This window comes from Dermacentor variabilis, unplaced genomic scaffold (assembly GCF_050947875.1).
Source record: "Dermacentor variabilis isolate Ectoservices unplaced genomic scaffold, ASM5094787v1 scaffold_13, whole genome shotgun sequence".
Lineage (NCBI taxonomy): Eukaryota > Metazoa > Arthropoda > Arachnida > Ixodida > Ixodidae > Dermacentor > Dermacentor variabilis.
This window is the reverse complement of record NW_027460291.1, coordinates 8917595-8939907: the sequence shown is the minus strand read 5'-3', so window position 1 is coordinate 8939907 and position 22313 is coordinate 8917595. Positions and strand designations below refer to the sequence as shown.

General features: G+C 44.6%; 1 protein-coding gene across 17 annotated transcripts in view; it reads right to left on the bottom strand.

The window, feature by feature from the left end:
* The window catches only part of LOC142566859 (uncharacterized), a 78951-nt gene extending 61769 nt beyond the window's left edge, over nt 1–17182 (bottom strand). For all 17 annotated transcript variants that reach the window (XM_075677767.1, XM_075677766.1, XM_075677775.1 and 14 more), the window contains exon 1: nt 16615–17182. In XM_075677767.1, coding sequence (XP_075533882.1) covers nt 16615–16740 — 126 coding nt within the window. In that variant the 5' untranslated portion in view covers nt 16741–17182. The remainder of the gene's footprint in view (nt 1–16614) is intronic.
* Between the last annotated feature and the right edge of the window lie 5131 nt (nt 17183–22313).

The window sequence follows — 22313 nt, the reverse complement described above, 5'->3', positions numbered from 1 at the left end:
AGATATACTCAGTGACAGAGGGTCAAACTATACATTGGATTTAATGAAAGAGATAAATGGAATGATGTGTCCGTCAGTTGTTTCCAACAACCTATTATCCCATGGCCAACGGATTTGGAGAAAAGTTCAATGGCACGTTCAAATCAATGATACGGAAAATGTGCCAAGAAAGACCGGCGGACTGGGACAGATATCTATCTACCTGCACTGCTCTTTGCGTACCGCGAAGTACCGCAGACAAGCCTGGGATTCTCGCCCTTCGAAATGATATATGGTAGACCAGTGAGGGGGCGATTAGAAGTACTCAAGGGGCCCTGGAGTAACGAGACCATGGCAGCGGAGCCGAAAATGACGTACACTTAACTTCTGGACTTAAAGGGAGAAGCTCGAAGAAACCTGCAAAATCGCTCATGAAGATCTAGACAGAGCCAAAATGTGCTACAAAGAGAACTTTGATAGGAAAACAATCGACAAATGCTTAAAGGAGGGAGATAAACCGTTGATTTGGCTTCCCAACGACAACAATAAACTGATGATGCAGTTGAAGGGACCATTCGTAGTGACGCAACGAAGGAACGAAGTCGATCATGATCTATTGATAAACGGGAAAAGAAAGTGTTCCATGCCAATATGTTTAAGAGGTATGAAGAAAGAAGTAGGCAAGAGGGAATGAAAACTTCATGTATGGTGATAGTTGGAGAAACGAAAGAGGAAGAACTACCGGTGCATAACGCACAAAGAAGTGTGGGTTGCGAGAAAGTGACCATAAATCGCCTTTTGGATGAGAACAAGATAACACAAGTAGAGAGCTTGTTACGAAGATATGGGGATATCTTTTCAGACAAGCCTGGGCAAACCAAAGACATTGAATGCCGGTTGCAACTAACTACTGATAGGCTGGTAAATATCAAGCAATACCCATTACCAATAGCTCTACAAGAGTCCATTGACAAAGAAATCCAAGACATGCTAGAAATGGGAATTATCGAAAGATCAAATTCGGCATACCATGCACCACTAGTAGTTGTGAAAAAGCCAGACGGTTCAAGCCGGGTGTGTGTTGCTTTCAGGAGACCGAATAATGGGTTGGTAGCGGATTCAGAACCCACCCCTAAAGTATATGTGATGTTTGCTATAAGGTAGCCAACAAGAAGCTTTTCTCAAAACTGGATTTAGCAAAGGGATATTGGCAAATCCCCCTGGAGGAGTGACCAAAAGCGAAGATAGCGTTTGCATGTTGCAAGCGGTTTTTCCAGTTCAAGTTCATGCCGTTTGGACTAAACATGGTAGCTGCATGGTTCAGAAAATTGATGAGAGAGGTACAATAGGGATTGCCTAACGTCGAGCACTACATAGAGGACATTCTAATCGCAACGGAAAATTGGCCGGAGCATTTGGCTACTCTGGAAGCGTTGTTTCAGAAAATAAGGAATGCAGGACTTACAGTGAAACCCACTCAGTACGAAATGGGTTTCGAGACAGTTTCTTTCCTTGGACATAAGTAAGGGATGGAGCATATTGCAACAAAGAAGGAGGTTATGAATAAAATACAAGCGGCAAAGCGGCTATCTACAAAGAAAGAGGTCCAATCATTTTGGGGATTAGCCGGATATTACAGAGACTTCATTCCTGATTATGCAGCCCTGGTAGATCCATTAGTACAACTGACAAAAAAAGGAGCAGCTAACGATGTCAGCTGGACAGCAGTGCACGAAAACGCATTCGCTCTTCTGAAACAACGGATGTCAGAACATCTTATGCTGTTAGCGCCAAACATGGAAACGGAGTTTGTGCTGCTTACAGACCCATTCAGTACGGCAGTCGGAGCAGTTATGGGGCAAGACGAAGGTGGAATAACGCATCCGGTATGCTATGCTAGCAAAAGAATAAGTGAAGCGGAAAGAAATTACTCGACTATCGAGAAGGAATGTCTGGCGGTAGTGTGGGCAGTGAAAAAATTCCATATATATCTCTACGGACGACATTTTCGGGTACAGACACACCACCAACCCTTAGAATATCTCACGAAAGCCAATTTCACAAATAGCAGGCTGATGCATTGGAGTTTAAGACTGCAGGAGTATAGCTTCCAGGTACAATACATAAAAGGCAGAGATAACGTGGGAGCGGATTCCTTAAGTCGCCTGATGTAAAGACAGCAATACGAAATGCTTCGAACGTATTTATGACCTGTGACGAAAGTGAAAAGTAGATGAGTTAAAAGTTAACCGAACTATATTATGTGGTGTGTTGATTATGCGCATGTACATGAAAGATGGGTATTTGGTGACGCAGACGGATTATAAGCTCATCCGTACAGACGTTTAAAGGAGAAAGGAAACTGTCTTATGTAGATGATTGTAATATTGGACATGTGAAGTGCAAGTGCAATGTGAAAGTGATGAGTTCGGTGTGGTCTGGTGGTCATGGTGATTATTACAACGGTGATTACTAGGACATTATCTGAAACATGGATGGAGAAGCACTTTTATGGGGAAAATGCTCTTTTAATGTAGGCGCATTTTCACGAGCTGATGTAAAAGAAGAAAAAGAAGAGAGAGGAGAAGGCTGACGCGGCCTGCAAGGAGCGAGGTCGGAAATGGCAGAACAGCGCTAGAGGAGGAGGAATAAGTGGGCTGGAACATTGGGCGAAGAAGGCACTGAACAAGGACGTCGAGATTGAAGAGTTGAGCAGGAGGAGAACACTGGAGGCTCTGCACCATCCAGGTTTGATCCTCCACGCCTGCGGCTGTGCATCGTGGTCGCCAGCAAAGGCTTGGTCCGAGGACAACGGCCCCGTCCTATGCTACGGGGACAACCGCGCCTTCACCGTCGACAACGCGGGACAAGCCAGGCCTAGTCTACGGAGACAACCCTCAGCACAGATGCCAGTAGTACACCGAGCAATGCGGAAGAACTACACCAACTCGCACATGTAAGCGCCACACCGCACATGACTTATTAGGACGTGAGAACTTGTGAGACGATTTACGAACTCGGGAAAAATATTAGTGTAAATGAGAGAGGTCAAACTCAGTGCAACCATTGTTGCGGATGTATGTAAATTTCACGAGGACTTATCGGTGTGATACATTAAAAATGGGTTTGGTGTGTCAGTCTAGATTCAAGTCTCGTGCGCCGGTAAACATGAAAGTGGCCAAAGTTGTAGTGAAACAGTTTTATACTCGGCAAGCAGCCAGCGCCCGCAAAGACACAAATGAATCTTCGTTTGATCATTCCGCTCCCAGCACAAACAGGTCGTCTGCATAGGTCATCACGTGGAGGATTTCATTTTGCTGACCTTTGCCACAAAGTAGCTCCTCGCCAATAGTTCTCCACTCGCCGCGCCTACATTTTGTAAAAAGGTATTTCGTGGCCCCAATTAACAGAAATATTTCACAGCTTTGCGTTTTGCTGTGGCACGAATGAGAGCTGGATACCTCGAATCTTGCTTGAAGAAATTTAGCTGCAGTGACTTCTTTGTTAGTGAAGAAAAAAATATTGAGGTATCGCGGTTCCGGTTGCAGTCGCTGCCATTATATATCTTCACTGCATTTTAAGTAGATGTGAATAACACTCCAACTGACATTGATTGACTTTCGTCATTTCTCAACAATTTTCCTAGAAAACGGGATACTTCACCCGATTACTAGAAATGACTTCTAATACTACAATGTATTAACTATGAAATTGGTACTATCATATTAAGATTCCACTGCGTGGACATATGCTCACGGACGGAAACTTTCAAATAAGCCTTTTTGGGATTAACGTTCCAGACACAACAAGATGAGGCATAATATATTTGCGCGACAAGACATAGGTACCAAAGCTTAACATCCAATGTATTTGGCACCGAACATAAAAAAAATGAACAGCTGAAAATAAAAGGTACTTTTACTCTTACTTGCTGCAGCCATCACACTTCTGGGAAGCACTCAACCTTTTCTGTTCATTGGCTTTTTTGTGCCTTGTTCACAATGTGGTTTCCCTTATCAACCCATCAAACTGTATATACTGTCGTTTCTCGGACATCGTATGCGTGGCGATTACTGATCAATGTTGCAGGCGTAGCTGAAGACAAACACACCGACTCCCGCGAGAAAAACGATTCAAAGTTATTGAATTCCTTATAAAAGTACCCCCTTGTGTGTGTCATTATGATTCATGTTTTTGTGAACGTCTTTTTTCCAAGTGCGCCGCTTCCGCAAAATCGTGCACAACCAGCTGGCCCATCAGCACCTACTAAATCAAAGCTGTGGAACGCAGAAGTTGCAGCTGAGGAGTCCCTTCGGGCCATGCGAGTTAATTGGAGCACAAATGCTTTAAATAGCGCAAGTATTCTACAGTAGGCCAGGAAACCGAACATTCTGTGTGGCGAATTATAGATAGAGCTTCTTGATGCTCGACATTTTCCACGGAACGCTTAGAGAGCAAATGCCGGGCTATAAGAACAATGTTACTACTACAGCAACCCTTTGTGCGCTACTAACTGCTGGTCCCATAATTAATTTACTTTCCAGAGCACGCTTCCGCTAAAATGAATTGCATGCACTGAGATTTGGCGTAAGCAGCGTGTGGGAACTACTGAAACTACAGCTAAATGTGGGAACACTGTATATTGCTCATGAAAAATGTTTCGCTCACTCTATTGTGTTTAATGAATACGATGGAGCTAGAACTAAGAAGGTCACGGTAGCTTAAACAGTGGTTGCTTTCGCAACGTGCATCAGCTGCATTTCTTTCAGATGATTACGCCTGTTTCCCGACGTGTTCGCATGACTGATGACGCTCCTTGTCGAATGTGACTCTCATAAGCGCCTTGAAGCACACACTTTTTTTTTTGCTACGAAGTGCTACTTTGAAATGAACAGTGACACTCATCACTGTGAAGAGCCGATGTCATTGGCAAAATCACTCAGACTAGGAAGAATACAGTAGCATGTTTTGGCACAAAATATTCACAACCTTTTAAGAAGTACGCTTCGCCATATGCAGAGGCAACAGACATGAGACTTACTTCGCAAGTAAGACTTCTACGCAAATGGCGGTTATACACAACTGCCACTTGACATCAGGCATGCGTTCATCGTTGGCGTTTAGCACGAAACTTTCAAATTTAGTGTGCTTCATTTTTCAGACTTTTGTCTTGTTTGTGGCAAACCGCGACGGCGGCTGTCCTTTTCAAGCCCGTCACGACGGCAAAGAGACATTTAGGGCGCCAAAGAGAACCGTATAGGAGGTGCGAATAAAATAACATCAACTCGGCAAGCAAGAACCTCGTAATGTTCTGCGATCTGCTGGTCGGTTCCCGAAGCTAACCCAATTGCCACGATGGGTCATCACCCGGTATTGGATGGATGTCCACGCCGCAGCGAACAGCTGGTGAGACAGGAGGTGCACGCAGGCAGGCCTGTGATGGTGTTGCAAACAACAATGCGTCCGCGTTAATCACGCGGTGGCGGTTTTGCGTGCAAAGTGTAACACCACTGGTCTCTGTGAGAACAGATGAAAAATTAAACAAAATCCCGGACACCAGCTTTCTTAGCCGATCTCTTCGTCAGTAAAGACGTCATGACAACCACCCCCCTCTCACGGGTTACGCCTTCAGTGCAGGAATTGACAAGAGCATGGAGATCAGCCCTGCCATGAAATGTCAAGCTCAAAAAACGGTGGCGGGAGATGCAGGGTGCGTCAAGAAGAAAGGATTGGAAAAGAGCCCGAGAGAGCAAAAGAGGATAAAGAAAGAAATCTAGGGTCATTGTACAGACGTCACGTGGGAACGCGCGCGCCACAGGATAGTAGCCAGCGGGCGCTGGTCCAGCCAATGGGAGAAGGCCCTAGCTGAGGGGAGAGTAGCCAGCCTCTTCGCACCATCATTTCAACGACAACTAATTCGCTTATGTATCCGCTATTACTAAACTCGTTGAAAATTTTGTGTGGTTGAATGCTCCCTGGACGGCTTTTTACGAGTTCAAATCTATATGGCTAAAATATTTGAAAGAGCCTGGCGAGGGGCACTTTAAAGTTAAAGATGAAGTAAAGTTCTTGATGCTTGCTGTAAAAATGAATATGTACTTATTTACGCTCTTAATTTCATTCAACGCACTGAAACACTTTTTTTTTCTTTAACAGAAATGAAAACAGAAATTCAACAAATGTCGTGAACGTACTATTATATGTATGAAAAGTATAAATTTGGATGAGCATACATATTCTCCAAAATAACTGAGTCCAGTCCACTGAATACGTCTGATCCGAGCACACTACGCAAAGTTAGCGAGATCCAGCTGTGCTGAATACGCGATTGATGTGATTAGGACATCGGCTTCACGCGCCAGATGGTCCCCTTGCGCGAAATTCTGAGTTGTACATTAAGGGTTTTTTCGGCACGAATAATGACTGATACTCACTTTAACTGCACCGCAGTACACACAACGTGTAATTTCATCAGGAAAAGGGTGGCTTAGTGAATTGTGCATTTTCAACATCCCCATCACACGTTCCTGTTCATGGATTTATAAGATAAGAAACTTTGTATACAGCTGGCAGGTAGTTCAAGAGATTAAAAATAATTTATAATAATATTTGGGGTTTTACGTGCCAAAACCACTTTCTGATTATGAGGCACGCCGTAGTGGAGGACTCCGGAAATTTTGACCAGCTGGGGTTCTTTAACGTGCACCTAAATCTAAGCACACGGGTGTTTTCGCATTTCGCCCCCACCGAAATGCGGCCGCCGTGGCCGGGATTCGATCCCGCGACCTCGTGCTCAGCAGCCCAACACCATAGCCACTGACGTTCAAGAGATTGTAAATGACAATGGCAGGTTGCTAGATTTCTTGTATGCTAGTGGGAAGCATTCTCTACCGCTCATACCAAAAACTTTGCTGCGGTATGTAAGTAGGTTAGATAGGCATGTAGATTCCTGTCAGGTCTGATTCTGGGCATATTCAATGAAAACAAAATGTGGGTCCGAATATTGGTATCAAACCATGATCCCCTAGCACGAAAGCTCGATGTCTTACCCATTAGGCCGCAAATACTTTTTGCCATCTTTTCCGCGTAGGAGCAAGAAAGATCTCTACGAGTGCTAAGCGTCTAGTACACACATGGTTAAAATGCTCAGGCAGGTAGATACATAAGTCTAACAAAGACGTTCATTCAGCGCGTATCTGCTGAACAACGTACTACTACGTACACACGCCACCAGTTCCCCAAAAACTATTTCTTCTATCGCGGAGTTACAGAATGCTTATCAAATCATACTTTTAGAGGGGCTATGGAGAGCAATTAGTACAAACATATCGTATGTAGGTTGTGCGGGATATTTAAAGCCAAAAAAAGGAATTAAGGGGGGTGCTATGTCAGCGTCCTTCCCGAGGGTTTTACAGCGTAGCTGCATATGTGCAGCCGATTCGTCCATCCGTCCGTCTGTCGGTCGCCTGTACGCCGAAAACTCCTGCGCAACCGCATGTGCACGCGCGAAAAAAAAAAAGAGAGAGGCGCGCGACTGGCTGCTCCAGCAGTGTCGTCATTGCTTTCCGACGCAGCCGAGCGCGCGCGCAACAGTTTCTCTCAGTCTCCGAAATAGGTAGGCCACGCGTCATGCATACCTCTTTGAAGCAGGCAGCTGCCGATTAGCAACGCCGCGAGCAGAATTGGGAATTGCCTACGCCGTGCTGCAGCCCGAACACAACAGGCTCGTGCAGACGAGCGCATGCAGCGCGCCGAGGATCCGGCAGACCACCAAGCCGTCGTTTAATGAGCCATTGTTGTTGCCCCTGTGATAAACACCGGGGCCACACGTTTCAGCTTCGGTGGTGAACCATGTGTACGAAGTGCTTGGGTGGGGATTATTTTCTAATACAGTGCCAAAAAATGCACTTTTTTGGAGGACGGCACAGAAAAAGTGTCCCTGCAATGTGTGAAGCAGTGCTCTATTGTCTGTTCATACCCGACGTAGTGGCTTTGGTGTTGCGCTGCTAAGCCCGAGGTGGCTGGATCAGCATTTCGATGGAGGCGAAATGCGAAAACGCCAGTGGGCATTGGGTGCACAGTAAAGAACCCTAGGGGGTATAAATCAAGTCACCCGCTATGGCGTGCCTCACAATCATATCGTGGTTTTGCCACGTAAAACCTTAGAATTCAATTTTAATTGTCTCCTCATGGGTGCGCATAAGTGACACTTTGTTGACCATAGTACACAGCCCCTCATGTACAACCATGCCATCCATGACTGGCGGGGGTTACTCTGCGCAGTTTCAAGATGAAAAAAAAAAAACGCCTGGTGGCAGTTACACGTGGCGGACGCGTCACGACGCGTGCATAACTTCTGTCGTTAAAAAGCCGACAATGCCGGCAAGAACGCGACGCCACTATAGCAGAAATCGGAAGACTGAAAGAAACATGCAGCTTTTGGTGAAGCCTACAAATAGGCGTACGAACGTCCGTATCCAACAAGTTTGCAACAGCTTCAACAAGACGAAATAGGCTCCAACAGGTAATAACAGTGGGATCTTTAAGATACGCTGCACGTCAGATGCCGGGCAGATCCCTCCTGGCTGCTACGCACAGTGCCGACGTCTCTGCATAATGCATACAGTATTATGTATAGGCGATCTGCGGCGTGTTTCGTGAAGCCATGGCGACACATCGGAGCAAGGCTTTACATGGGATGTCCACTGTGCAAGCTCTCATTAGGGGCAATCTGCGCCGTTCACTATAAGTTGTCCGGTTGATCGAGTGAAAGAAATTGGCTAAATTCAGCTTTCTCTGAAGATACTTGGGGAGGAGGACATTTTCAGGTGTCTACTTAACACAGCTTCGAAGCAGGAAATGTACAAGAGTATGCGAAAGTCCCTTCAAATAGGTTCTTTTTCTTTTCATCGTGAAAAAGATTGCATCGTCGTTCATCGGCTTTACATGGTACGTTAAACTACATGAAAATGAGAAAGTAAATGATAGATAGATAGATAGATAGATAGATAGATAGATAGATAGATAGATAGATAGATAGATAGATAGATAGATAGATAGATAGATAGATAGATAGATAGATAGATAGATAGATAGATAGATAGATAGATAGATAGATAGATAGATAGATAGATAGATAGATAGATAGATAGATAGATAGATAGATAGATAGATAGATAGATAGATAGATAGATAGTGCTGCGCATGCTGCTGCAATATGGAGTCGAAGAAAGGAAATAACCTGTACTAGAATGTATGGCCTATAAAATGCAATAAAAATTCGCAGTTGACGCCACTTCCTGGCGATTGACATAAGAGTATTAAAGGCGGTATGATCATAGCAGGAGATATCAACTGCTCCTCCAGTGCACGGATGAAAAAGCGTCCCAGCAGATCTTAAAATGGGCCAAGCTTCGGCCTGTGTGCGAAGATGCGCAATTCTGGCACCAAATGAATACGAGCGCTTCGGTGCAATAAATTATATTAACACATACGAAAAATCTTGAGCCTTTCCAGTCTGTGCAGGTGTTTGACAAGCGAAGCTGTGCGGCACACGACAAAGAGGTGACGCAGAATCTTGAACAAAGGTACGAACATATTTATTGTCATGAGCGATGGTCATCGTGACGGAAGCTACGGCACAAATTTATTTTTTACACATCCGCATCCATTCGTGTTATACATTCGTTATGCACATTTGTGTTTTGATTTCGCTACATACTGAAGCAATGAATTTGCGACCGAACTCACCGCACCGGCTGGCAGTGGGCCAGCGCCTTCGCAAATGGAGGGGCAGTATGGGAACGCTGATGAGCGGCAATGGAGCCAGCTGTGGAAGACGACGACGAACGCGTGAGCCACTGGTGATAGTTTTTGCTCACACAGATTTCTTGACGGACACGAAAAAGGCACGGTATCCCAGCCACAAACAGTTTCGCTGCAAAAGAATATGATAGCATCGTATGGTATCCTCGACCAGTCGCAGCGGGGCGCCGTTTCCTCCAGTCTTCGTCGCACCGGTGCGACTTGTCGAGGATGCCATTAGTCAAAACGCGGCAACTCGAGAATGAGGCGTAGCGCACGCCATCAGGATCAAGCACCGTGGAAGGTGTCCGCCGCTAGAGAGCACGAAGCTGATCAGGGAGCAATCGAGGGGGAAGGGGGCGACGGCGATGCGCTGGCGCCCTTTATGGCAGGCTGAAACACATGTGCGCATTGCCAAGGTTAATTTTCCACACGCGGTTCGGCCTTGCGCCAACTCTCGTACTTTATACTTTGGTGCGCCGTTAGCTTCGCAGCGTATCTGACACGTGCCGGCTCGTTACTCTGACATTAGCCATTTGTCTGCTGCGCGCGACTGTCACGTCACTCCCGACGCGGCGCTGTACGTAACCATCGATAAGCGGAAGGCGGCTAAGCAGCAGCAGCAGCAGCCGAGTCTTTGAAGCGTTCCGAAACCATCGAGTGGGGTTAATAGGCTTGTTTTTCCTGACTCAACTAGCTCAAGACACGATTCGGCGATCTATTCACGACGATGATATTGAAGATGCGTCGTGCAACCGCGCGCAAAATGTTGTACGCGGTGGGTGTAACACTCTTAACGTGGTAATGTCATACACAAGGTAAAATAATTAAGTCAACGAAGGACACAATAATCACGAAGGACACACTAATGAAAAAGCCTGTCAAACAGCTCATCTGATCCCCGTATGAGCGTTGTTTTGCCGGTGAAGTGACGCAACGCGACGTTTTATCGACGGTACATTGCTTGTTTTTTATGCTTTGTATTTTCACTTAGCTCCAGCATCGAGCAACGATTGACTTCGTCGTCTCGGTTACTGTATTAATTGTCTCGGGTTGAAATTTCTTTCGAGCTCAGATGGGTTTTCATTTCAGAGCTTCTGCTGCAACATCGCGTCCCACCGTCCATAACGGAAGTGACGTCATGCATCGTACACACATGAGTAACTCGGATCCTGATCTTCGCACACACGAAAGAGCAGGGCACGCCATGGAAGCTCTCATTAGCCGTAGAGTCTGCGTTCACCTAGCGTAATGCTGAAGCAAGAATCCATATGTCTCTCTGAGTTTGGTCCATGTAACACAACAGAATTCACCCGCATCTTGTAGGGCCTGAGGTATTAAACTCTCAATAAAAAAATAAAATAAAAAAGAAGTGAAGGAAATATTTTTATTTATTTATTCAGAGATACCCCGCTTTGCTTGGGGCCGTGCAAGCAGGGGGGTTACAACTTCGAAAAAAAAAAACACATCTTCACTGGCACAGCACACTTGGTCACAAGGTAATCGATTCCACTCTGTTACAGTTTGGGCAAAAAATTAATTAGCATAACGGTTCGTTCTAGTTCGGTATTCTCGAATTTTAAACTCATGATTTCTTCTCTTGGATAAAAAGTGCGGTGGTTTAAAATAAGTGTCTCTATTATTTCCGGTTTTGTTATTATATATGCTAATTAGGAATTAGCCTAACAGTTACCTCTAATCAGTTCTTCCGACTTTTCCCACGTTTCTACCTCGTCATCTTTAACACCGTAAAAAACAAGATTAGTCCTTTGAATTCTATTCTCAAGGTCGACACTTTTTGTTTGCAGTTCCTTAACTTCCTTTGTGAGCTGTTCAACTGCATTTTTATGCTGTACTACTGCCTCGGAGAGAGTTGCAATCTGTCCTTCGGCTGTTCACAATGTGCCACTAATTTCTGCGAGCATAGCTTCATGTTTTGCAAATTTCGCCTCGATGGCATCCAGCTTGTTCACGATGGTGCTCTGGCCGGGATGTAAACTTTTGAGTAATTCTAATTCTGTATCGCTGAGTGGCCCCGGATTGAGCTCAACGTCACCAGAAAATAATAATAGGAAAACCAGAAGCAGCACCCCGTCAGCAAAAAAAACGAGACCGTCTACGGAGAGACTGCTCTCCCAAGTATTTCTTTTTTTTTAGACGCAGTCTTCTTCGGCGGGACGAGAGCGCTTCCCATCCGAACTCACTTTTCATTGCAGTGCTGCTCTCCTCTCGCTTGTATCGCCCAAGAACGAACCTTGCCGCTCTGTTATGTATTCTCTCGATTTGGTCGATGAAGGTTTTCTGGCGAGGGTCCCAAACACAACACGCATACTCCAAGATCAGACGAACGTATGAAATATAAGCAGCATTTTTTAGGGCAAAAGGTGAAGATTTCAAATTTCGCTGAATAAAATTTAGCGCTCTGGCGGCATTTGCAAATACATTACTCGCATGTACGTTCCAAGAACAATGACTTGAAAACGTCACACCCAAATATTTTACATAGATCGCTGGCCAATAATATCAGTGTTAAAAAGATAACGGGTTGCTATTATTTTCTTTTTTTTCGTGAAAGACACATGAAGACATTTTTTTTGTATTTAGCTGCATTTTCCACTTCTCACACCATGAGACAATGTCAGTAAGATCATCCTGCATATCGATGGAGTCCTGTTCATTTATTATTTTTCTATACACTATGGAGTCGTCGGCAAACAAGCGTAAACGCGAAGATACCCAGGCAGGCATATTGGTCGTGTAAACTAAAAACAATAGCGGCCCTAAAACAGACCCTTGAGGAACACCCGATGTGACCTCGACCGAAGAAGTAGCGCCGTTGAGTATTACGCATTGCCGAAGCAGAGACAAGTAATTGGCAATCCAGTTCCACACTTCTTGATTAACACTTGCCTCATGAAGTTTTTGAAGGAGAAATCCGTGACAAACCGCGTCAAACGCCTTTCTAAAATCTAACAAGACACAATCTGTTTGCCCGTTCTCATCCACCTCAGCCACTAGGTCGTGATAGAATTCAATTAGCTGTGTTGTACAGGACATTCCCTTGCGAAAAGCATGTTGATTATCAATTAATAATCTGTGTTGTAATACATGTTTCATTATTTCTTTGTACAAAATATGCTCTAATATTTTACAGGAAATGGATGTTACAGATATCGGCCTATAATTGTTTGTGTATATTTTGGACTACCCTTATGAACCGGAACTGCATGTGTGATTTTCCAGTCCTCCGGCAACACTGCAGTAGAAACAGATTTAGTGTAGATCAGATAGAGGTAGGATGCGATTGGCCAGGCACAGCGCTTCAATATGCAAGGAGAAGTACCGTCTGGGCCGGGGGCCTTAGTTTCATCAATACTTTGTAACAATGATTCGATACCACCAACACTGAGTACGACAGGTTGCATCAATGACTCACCTCTCACATGAAATTTTCCAAAGGTTGTTTCGGGCAAGAATACAGAATGAAAAAAGTCATTAAAGCAAGCTGCCTTAGCTGTATCATAGGAGAGTACATTATATGATGAACAATTTCATTTACTCCCGTTGAAAAAAAAATTGCGGGGTTTTACGTGCTAAAACCACTTTCTGATTATGAGGCACGCCGTAGTGGAGCACTCCGGAAATCTCGACCACCTGGGGGGTTCTTTAAGGTGCACCTAAATCTAAGTACACGGGTGTTTTCACCTTTCGCCTCCGTGGAAATGCGGCCGCCGTGGCGGGATTCGATACCGCGACCTCGTGCTCAGCAGCCTAACACCATAGCCACTCAGGAACCAGGGCGGGTTACTCCCGTTGAGTCAGATCCGCATCATACGTATTTCCAAAAAAGCTTTGGATTTGTTTTCATATTAACATTAAGTCGATTGAAGTACTGATCCTTTGCAATGTAAACTTTAGTTTTATATTCGTTCGTTACTTCGACCAGCTTGTTAAACTGATAAATGCTTTGTGTTCTTTTAAATGCGTTATACAGTGATACAGTGAACTCTCACTTGAGTGAACTTCAAGAAACCGAATGAAATAGTTCACTTAACTGAAAATTCACTAAACTGAATATTCATTAGACCAACATAAAACATGACATACAGAGCCAAAAGTTTGAAGTGCAATTCATGGAGCAAAATACATGGCATCCATAGCGTCAGAAATGTGTGAAACGGACTTTGTACATATCAACAAGTGCAAGGTTCATAACAGTTATAATGCAAGGTTCATAACAGTTATAATGCTGCCTTTCTCACTTAGAAAAAAAATCTGTAATCTTCTTCTGCACTTGCACTTTTAAAGCACAGGAAGTAACAAAACTGTCCAAAGAGTCAATGTTTTTGTACACTTCTTCTGGAACAGCTTGCTGTTGAGACACAAAGTCTCTCCACTTTCCAATGTACCCTACAACCTCAGCTAGAGTTATAGGGCTTGAAACTGGCTCTGAAGTTGCCTCTTCTTCGTCTCTTCTTTGTCTTCTTCGCCTCTTCTTCGAAAGAAAGAGACGACGACCGTGCCATGACTAGCGGGTTGGAAAAAAAATACACCCCACGTGCTTTATGGTGTGACAGATCGCCGCTTTGCTCTGGCGGTGTTGTAAGCGCCAGCGATGTTACTTTATTCATGACCTCCAAGATTACATGCTTGCAAGTTTTGTGCGGGCGATCTCGGAGGCCATGCCTCGTTGCCGTTCGTTTTCCGCACTGCCGCTTTGCCCCAGGGACGCTGTAGCGCCAGCAACGTTACATTGCCGCAGGAGCGGCAGTTTGATGAGGGCGGGCATCGGTTCTGATCGTAAAAATAAGCCTTGGTCCTCTGAGTAAGTTCGTTAAACTGAAATATTGACTGTTCCGAAATTCGTTTAAGTGAAAAATTTTTGCATAGCATCTATAAGAAAACTGCCGGGGATTTTTAAAAAGTTCGTTATTCTGAAATATTCGCTAAACTAGCGTTCGCACAACTGAGAGTTTACTATAAACTTGTCTTCTTTTCCTTATTAACCTCAGAATACTAGGCTTCACCCATGGTCTCTTACAGTTTTTCGGCCCCACTGAATGGACACTCGGTACGTACTTTTTCGTCAGTTCTGTAACTTTTGTTCTAAAAAGAGACCACATTTGTGCAACATCAGAATTCTCGCAAGGACAGTCGAAAACACATAAATGAGCAAATAATTCCCGTGAAATGGCAGAATAATCATCTTCATCAAAGAAAAATACCTTGCTCGATTGGTGGGGCTTGGATCATTTGATTGCGTGTTTAATGTTAGCCACGACAACGAGATGGTCACTGTTACCCGAATGCAAGTAACAGATTCTACAACATTAGGTGAGTTACAGAGAAACAGGTCTAAAATGTTATTGTTGCGTGCAGGCGCACTCACATATTGAGTAAAGCCAAATGTATCAACGAAGTTTCTCATTTCCAAATTTTCACGACAGCCAGTCATAGTATTACAATCTGCATTGGACCAGTTCAAGTCTGCAAGGTTGAAATCGCCGGCAAGAATTATTTGGTCCGATGTTGCAGAGACAATCTCATGCAGTTGCTGGAGCGTAGTCGTATCGGAACTTGCGGACGATAAAATGCACCGGCAATAAATGAGGTACTATCAGCAAGGGTCACTTTGCTCCAGACGGATTCTACGCCATCGTGTCCAATATCAAGCAAAGTTGACCATAAGTAAAAACGAACTAACAAGAACACACCTCCGCCCGTTCGTGCCCTATCGTTTCGATAAGTGGTAAAGTCGTTAGGAAACACCTCATTATCACCGATGGACGGGATCAGCCACGATTCTGTCCCAAATACACGTCAGCTTTCAAGGATTCAATCAGGCCCGGGAATTCATCTACTTTGTTCACAATGCTTCTGCAGTCTACTGCAATGGCTGTTAGATTGCGTGAGGCCGGGGCCATCTTGCGGACAGGGTGTCACTTCTGTAGGACTGGGATAACTTTCTTTTTGTTTTTGTCCCAGGTGAAGGCGTTACCGGCAACAATCAGCTTGCCAAAATTTACCTTAACCTTACTTTTGGTGTCTGTTATTATTGTTTTAGCATACTTCTATAACTGTTCCCTGATATCACGTGTTTCTGGTGCATAGTCCTGGTCAACACTGTATTCAAACCGCTTGAATTTTTTTGCGTTTTTGAGGATATTCATTTTTCCATGTCAGAGGAAAAACTAAACAATCGGTCGTTTAAACTTTTTGTTGTATCGATCGACACGGTGGGCTCTTTGCACTTTCTTCAGTTCTGTTGCAAGGTGGGCCTAACAGTTACCTCTAATCAGTTCTTCCGACTTTTCCCACGTTTCTACCTCGTCATCTTTAACACCATAAAAAACAAGATTAGTCCTTTGACTTCTATTCTCAAGGTCGACACTTTTTGTTTGCAGTTCCTTAACTTCCTTTGTGAGCTGTTCAACTGCACTTGTACGCTGTACTACTGCCTCGGAAAGAGTTACAATCTGTCCTTCGGCTGTTCACAATGTGCCACCAATTTCTGCGAGCATAGCTTCATGTTTTGCAAATTTCGCCTCGATGTCGTCCAGATTGTTCACGATGGTGCTCTGGCCGGCCTGTAAACTTTTAAGTAATTCAAATTCTGTATCTCTCAGTGGCCCCGGATTGAGCTCAACGCCACCAGAAAATAATAATAGGAAAACCAGAAGCAGCCCCCCGTCAGCAAAAAAAACGAAACCGTCTACGGAGAGACTGATCTCCCAATCATTTACTACAGTCAGAGGCAAGACATGCCGTCGTGGGAGGAGCCGGCAATGCACAAAGTAACCTACGTACTCAAAAGGGATGGCATTCACTAACCTGCAGTACCAACAGACGCATGTGGGCCAGCGTGCCGGCTCCAAATCCCACGAAGGTATGTAGCTGCGCGCTTAAGTAAGGTTGGCCGTGGTCACATGGGCTCTGATGTTCGTTGTTCTCTGGCATATCAGTCGGGGTGCAGTCGGTATCGCTAAGATGCCTTTCGTCGGTGACGGCTGGCGGTGCATCCAGGCAGTTCCTCGTAGGCGGGTAACATGACGCTGCTGCAAGCGCCTTTGGAAGAAACAGGACAACCGCCCCTTGACCGATCGTAGCGATATCGGCGTGGCTCAAAATGCGGCAGCAACCTGCAGTAGCAACAGAGGCATGAGCTGCATGTGGGACAGCGTGTCGGCTCCAAATCCCACGAAGGTATGTAGCTGCGCGCTTAAGTAAGGTTGGCCGTGGTCACATGGGCTCTGATGTTCGTTGTTCTCTGGCATATCAGTCGGGGTGCAGTCGGTATCGCTAAGATGCCTTTCGTCGGTGACGGCTGGCGGTGCATCCAGGCAGTTCCTCGTAGGCGGGTAACATGACGCTGCTGCAAGCGCCTTTGGAAGAAACAGGACAACCGCCCCTTGACCGATCATAGCGAAATCCGTCGCGGCTCGAAATGCGGCAGCAACCTGCAGTACCAACAGAGGCATGAGCTTCATGTCGTCCAGCGTAACGGCTCCAACTTCCCTCCAAATTGCAGCACCAAATTGCAGCACCAAATTGCAGCACCAAATTGCAGCACCACTTTACTCAGGTAGTGCAGGTAGTAAAGCTAGGCGACGCTACTGTTGTCTTTCATTACTCAGTTGGGCTTCGCAAATGACCTTACGCCTAATAGCACGTGCTTCACAGCACAGCAACGGGTGATGTCTAGCTTCGGGTGTAATGCGGTAACCAGAGATCTGGCAAGGACAGGGTCTGCACGTGGTGGAATGCCACCTCAAGCTACTAAACCTGAGGGAATGTGCACGACGAGGTTGAAAGGCTCTATTCACATGGGGCTTTAAAACTGATTGAAAATGATATAACTAATGCCGACCGTTTCTTGAGTAACTTCACTGAGCATCGTCCAACGCCGCCAAACAGCCTAAGATGGAATTATCCAATGCTACGCAAACATGTCTATTGCCGTTGGCGTCCATGTGAATGCGCTATTGGAATTATGCGCATTATGGGACATCCGCAATAAATGTAGACATCCTGATCAGTTCTCCCATTCCATCACTGTGCAACGCGTCGCGACCCACCATTTGGTTATTACTCAGAAATTCTAACTTATAAGCGGAATACCATAGGTGCCTACGGGAGGCACGTACCCAGGGGGGCGCCCTCACCCAGGCGACCCTCACCCAGGCCACCACTCCACACACACACTTTTAAAGCGCCGCCAAGTCAATCTTGAGACTTGACAGCTTTTTGGCGGTCAACATTTTTCTGCGTTCTTCACTCGTTTCGGATAGCGGCAGTTATCGGCATTTCCTGGGGTGTGAAGGCGACTTTTCTCATCGATTCAGTGCCCGCGCGATTAACTCGAGATGAGTTCAGTTGTCACCATCTATGGAGATGGTCACGCGCATTGCTGTTGCTTTGTTAGTTCAACCTTCTTTGTTTAGACTGATCCAGTGACCAGGAAAGGTATTCAGTTTGTAGTTACCTAGGGCCCTATAACGTAAAACTATTCCAATGTGTTTTTATTCCAATCTCCTCACGTCAAATATGGATAACCGCCGACGCAAGCTTCGGGCGGTGACCCGCAGGGTTGTCTGAACAGACCAATCAAACGCTCTCCTCGTTCATAGGAGGTCCGTTTCTTTGCTTGAAAAACGAATACCATTGCCTACACTGAGCAGCTTGTCTTATCTAATTGGCTGACAAGAGGCGAGGAGCACGCTCAAGTGGAGAGGGATTCAATGGGACCGAGCCAGTGCACTGAAAATCGATGACCGCATGAAGACGGTGGTGCCGGCGTTTGCGATTGGTCCGCTCTCCCTTACTTAGCTTGCGGTGGCTGGTCGAAAATCGCGGCGGCATGCAACGGAAGCTTAAGAATGACGCTAAAACGGATTCTCAGCAAAGAAGAGTTGGCAGAACGAGGTTGTAAACGTGCTGAAAGTGCTCGAAAACGTTACGCGACCACGGAAAAAGTTTTATTATACGCAAGTAAACGCATGCACTCCGGCAGGTGCGCGTAGCTAGTGCCTGAGCGATCGGCGGAAGCCACATTTTATTCCTGTCGGTACGGGGCAGCCTGCGGCTATTCAGAAGAAAATTCAGTTTTCTTCGACATATTAATGCATCTTTAGCGCGTACGCGTCACTTTGACGCGGTGAGCTTTCCAGGTTTTCTGACGTCGCGTGACAGGCAGGAGAAGGGGGTGCAGCCCGAAAACTTTTGACCAATAGGCGAGGGCTAGTGGCTAAAAGGCGTCGAATCATAAATAGCTATTTTTCTTTTGTTCAGTCAAATGAAGCATAATCAGTGTGTAGACCTCATATTAGATGGGTAGCTATCGCGGTTTTCGTGACGTCGCGTGACAGACAGGTGAAGCGGGGGCGGTCTAAGAAAGTTTTTTACCAATCGTGGAGGTCTGATTGTAGAATTGGAATAGAAAATCTTGGAATAGTTTTACGTTATAGCGTCGAAGGTGGAAAATAAAATTGTGCGAAACAGCGGCCATCCTCAAAAACTACAATAACCATTAAACCCATAAGTAATATGAATACCACCCTTTATCTCGTCTGGTTTTTCCCTAATTGTACAGCACTTGCAAAATTGGCAATTGGAAACCAGAGGTGCGATCTTGTACGCGTTCCAAAATACAACGGAGGTGGTCCGTTCCACCGAGCCGCACACGGTTGGTCAGATTGAACGGTGACGAACGCCATGACGTCAATTGTGAAGAGATATCTGCTGTCAATCATTCCGTGTCCACTGCTATCGGACGAACGCAACGGAACGGACCGCCAATTTCGCGACGGGAAGAACGGACCACCTCCGTTCGATTTTGGAACGCGTACAAGATCGCACTCCAGAGTCGCATGGAGTTGAGAAATTGAGCGATCTACGAAGGGAAAGAGCCGAGGCAACAGCCAGACGGGAAGGAAAGGCGAAAACTAACAAATTTAACCGTTGTTTGTGAAAGTATTTATGAATCATCATAGTTTTATTTAATAAAGGAAGTAGAAGAGACGCCTCCGGAAATGGAGAAGGTTTTGAATGACGGTTCTACCGTTATCAGTCTAACCGCCTGACGTAGCCACTTCTTTCCTGTGCTTATGTCGGTGTTTTCCTAACCTTCCGCGGTGGGCGTACTACGTCCAGAACCGCAGCGTCCTGCGCTCTATGCGGTTGTACGGGACTGACGGCCACGCATTGTTACGCAACTTCTCAAATAAGAATACGAGTCGGTTTTGGCAGTTAACTTGGTAGAGCAGTAAACAAGGGATCCAAAAGAACTGTGGCTGTTCCACAAATATATATTTCTCTATAGTTCTTCTAGAGCTAACTAAAAAAAAACGCTACTAAAAGTCTTTACTTCCCACTTTCGCGTACTTACTTATTCTTGGCAGTGTTCTTCCTGCGCCTCTTTCCTGCGCGAGTCTAGTTGATGTGGTTCCTCGTTTGCCAAGTGAAGGAGTGTTGTATGTCACAGGCGTATGCCTGTGAGATACACCTTATTTCATTTCTCTTTTGTGGGTTTACGCGTCTTTAGTTATGGCAAATGGTGGGCAGTATTCACATTTGTACTAATAAAGGTACCTCCGCCCCCCTTCATTTGCACAGAAAGCATAGCCAATATGCGCAAATGTGACAACTCATATAAAAAACTAAAAGGCAACGTTTTAATGTCGCCCTCTCTGCACGATAGAAAAAATTTTGCTACGCACTCAACAGCAAAATACAGAATGCAAGGAAGAGCTACCTTGAGCGCTAACTTGGTCAGTCTGGCAGCAACTCAAGACAAAAGTGGCAAGTTTTAAATTCTTTTTTTCACTGAAATGAACAACTCTCCTTTATCGATATCATCACAAACGATCACATTACATATGATCAACCATTTGAGACAGCAAGAGCGTTCAGTGATGCCTTTTTCCCGGACAGACCAGTCATCAGTAGCTGTCCTTTGTCACTGAATTGTGTGTCCGCATTCATTTTTTTCTTTGCCCTACAACTCCCCATGAGGTTCTTGATGTCATTCGCACGCTGAAAGTAACCATACCGGTCTGGATAATATTCATCCTAGTAATATAAAACTGGTTGCTCATCTCATATGTGATGTTTTATGCTTTATTATCAATTTAATATTCAGGACCGGCATTTTTCCATAAGAGCTGAAACGAGCAAAGGAAATTCCAGTTTTTAAGAGAGGCGATCGTTCTTTAGTAACAGATTACCACCGAATATGTATACTGCCATTTTTAGTGAAGTGATTGAAAAGTTGACTGTTACTCGATTAACCAATTACGTGTCTAAATTTAATATTCTTTCCGATTCTCAGTATGGTTGTAGTCCTGGCTATTCGACCGACCTTGCTCTTATCTCCCTAACGGATCGCTTAAAGGAAGATACTGATAAAGAATGTTTTGCCGGTTCAGTTTTTATTGATCTTACGGAGACTTTTGACACTATTAACCGTCACATTTCTTTTTGAATTTGTAAGCTATAGGCATAACTGGGCCAGCACTAATGTTACTACGAACCTATTTGCAGGATAGACATAACATAATTAAAATTTGTTATGTTCTTTTTCCGAAGCCAAGGTTACTGACCTAGGGCTACCGCGGGGTTCTATTCTCAGACGTTTATTATTTTTAATTTACATTAACGATCTGCCGGACTGTCTAACATCCTCACACTGTGTATTGTACGCCGACGGCACAACCATTAATAACTACGATAAAATATTTCGTCCTCGGTTACTAAACTTAATATTGACTTAGCCAAGGTTACAAACTGATGTATCAATAATAATCTTGTTATTAATCCCTCGAAAACCATTTTATTTATTCAATTCACCCCAGAAACCATCTTGGTCAGTTCCATTGCTGAATCTTGGTTCTCATTTATTCCCTTCTAGCACTCATTGCTCATTCTTAGGGGTAGAACTAGACGCTAACCTCAAATTTCATTATCATGTGTGGAATATTAAAAAAAGAAAGTTGCTTACGGCATTCGGTTACTGATTAGTGCCCGCCAATTCTTTACCCGTTCTACACTTTTCTCCCTCTATTACGCTTTTATATACTCACACATTAACTACTCGTGAATATGTTGGGAAAATACATATAATACTCACCGCAGTTCACTTCAAACTTTACAAAACCAAGTAGTTAGAATAGTCACCTCTATTCCCTATAATACTAGCGCTCTCCCCATTACTACACTCTAATAACATTCTGTCTGTCAAAGAAACTGCGTTCTATAATTGGGGTATATTTATTTTCAAGTGTTTGAATAATCAAGTTCCTGCTGTATAATTCCTGAAACATGCCTGATAAACGTTAATATCACTATATTTCCTTTAAACCATAATCTCATTCTACCTCAGGTGCGCACCAACTATAGCAAACAATCAGTTCATTTTTCAGCTTTTTCATTTTGGAATTCCATACGACTTTGGGTCAAAACTTCGCGTTCAACATCCATATGTAAAAAAAGAAAACACCTAAAAATTTCTTCTAAGAGAAAATATTTAACATTAA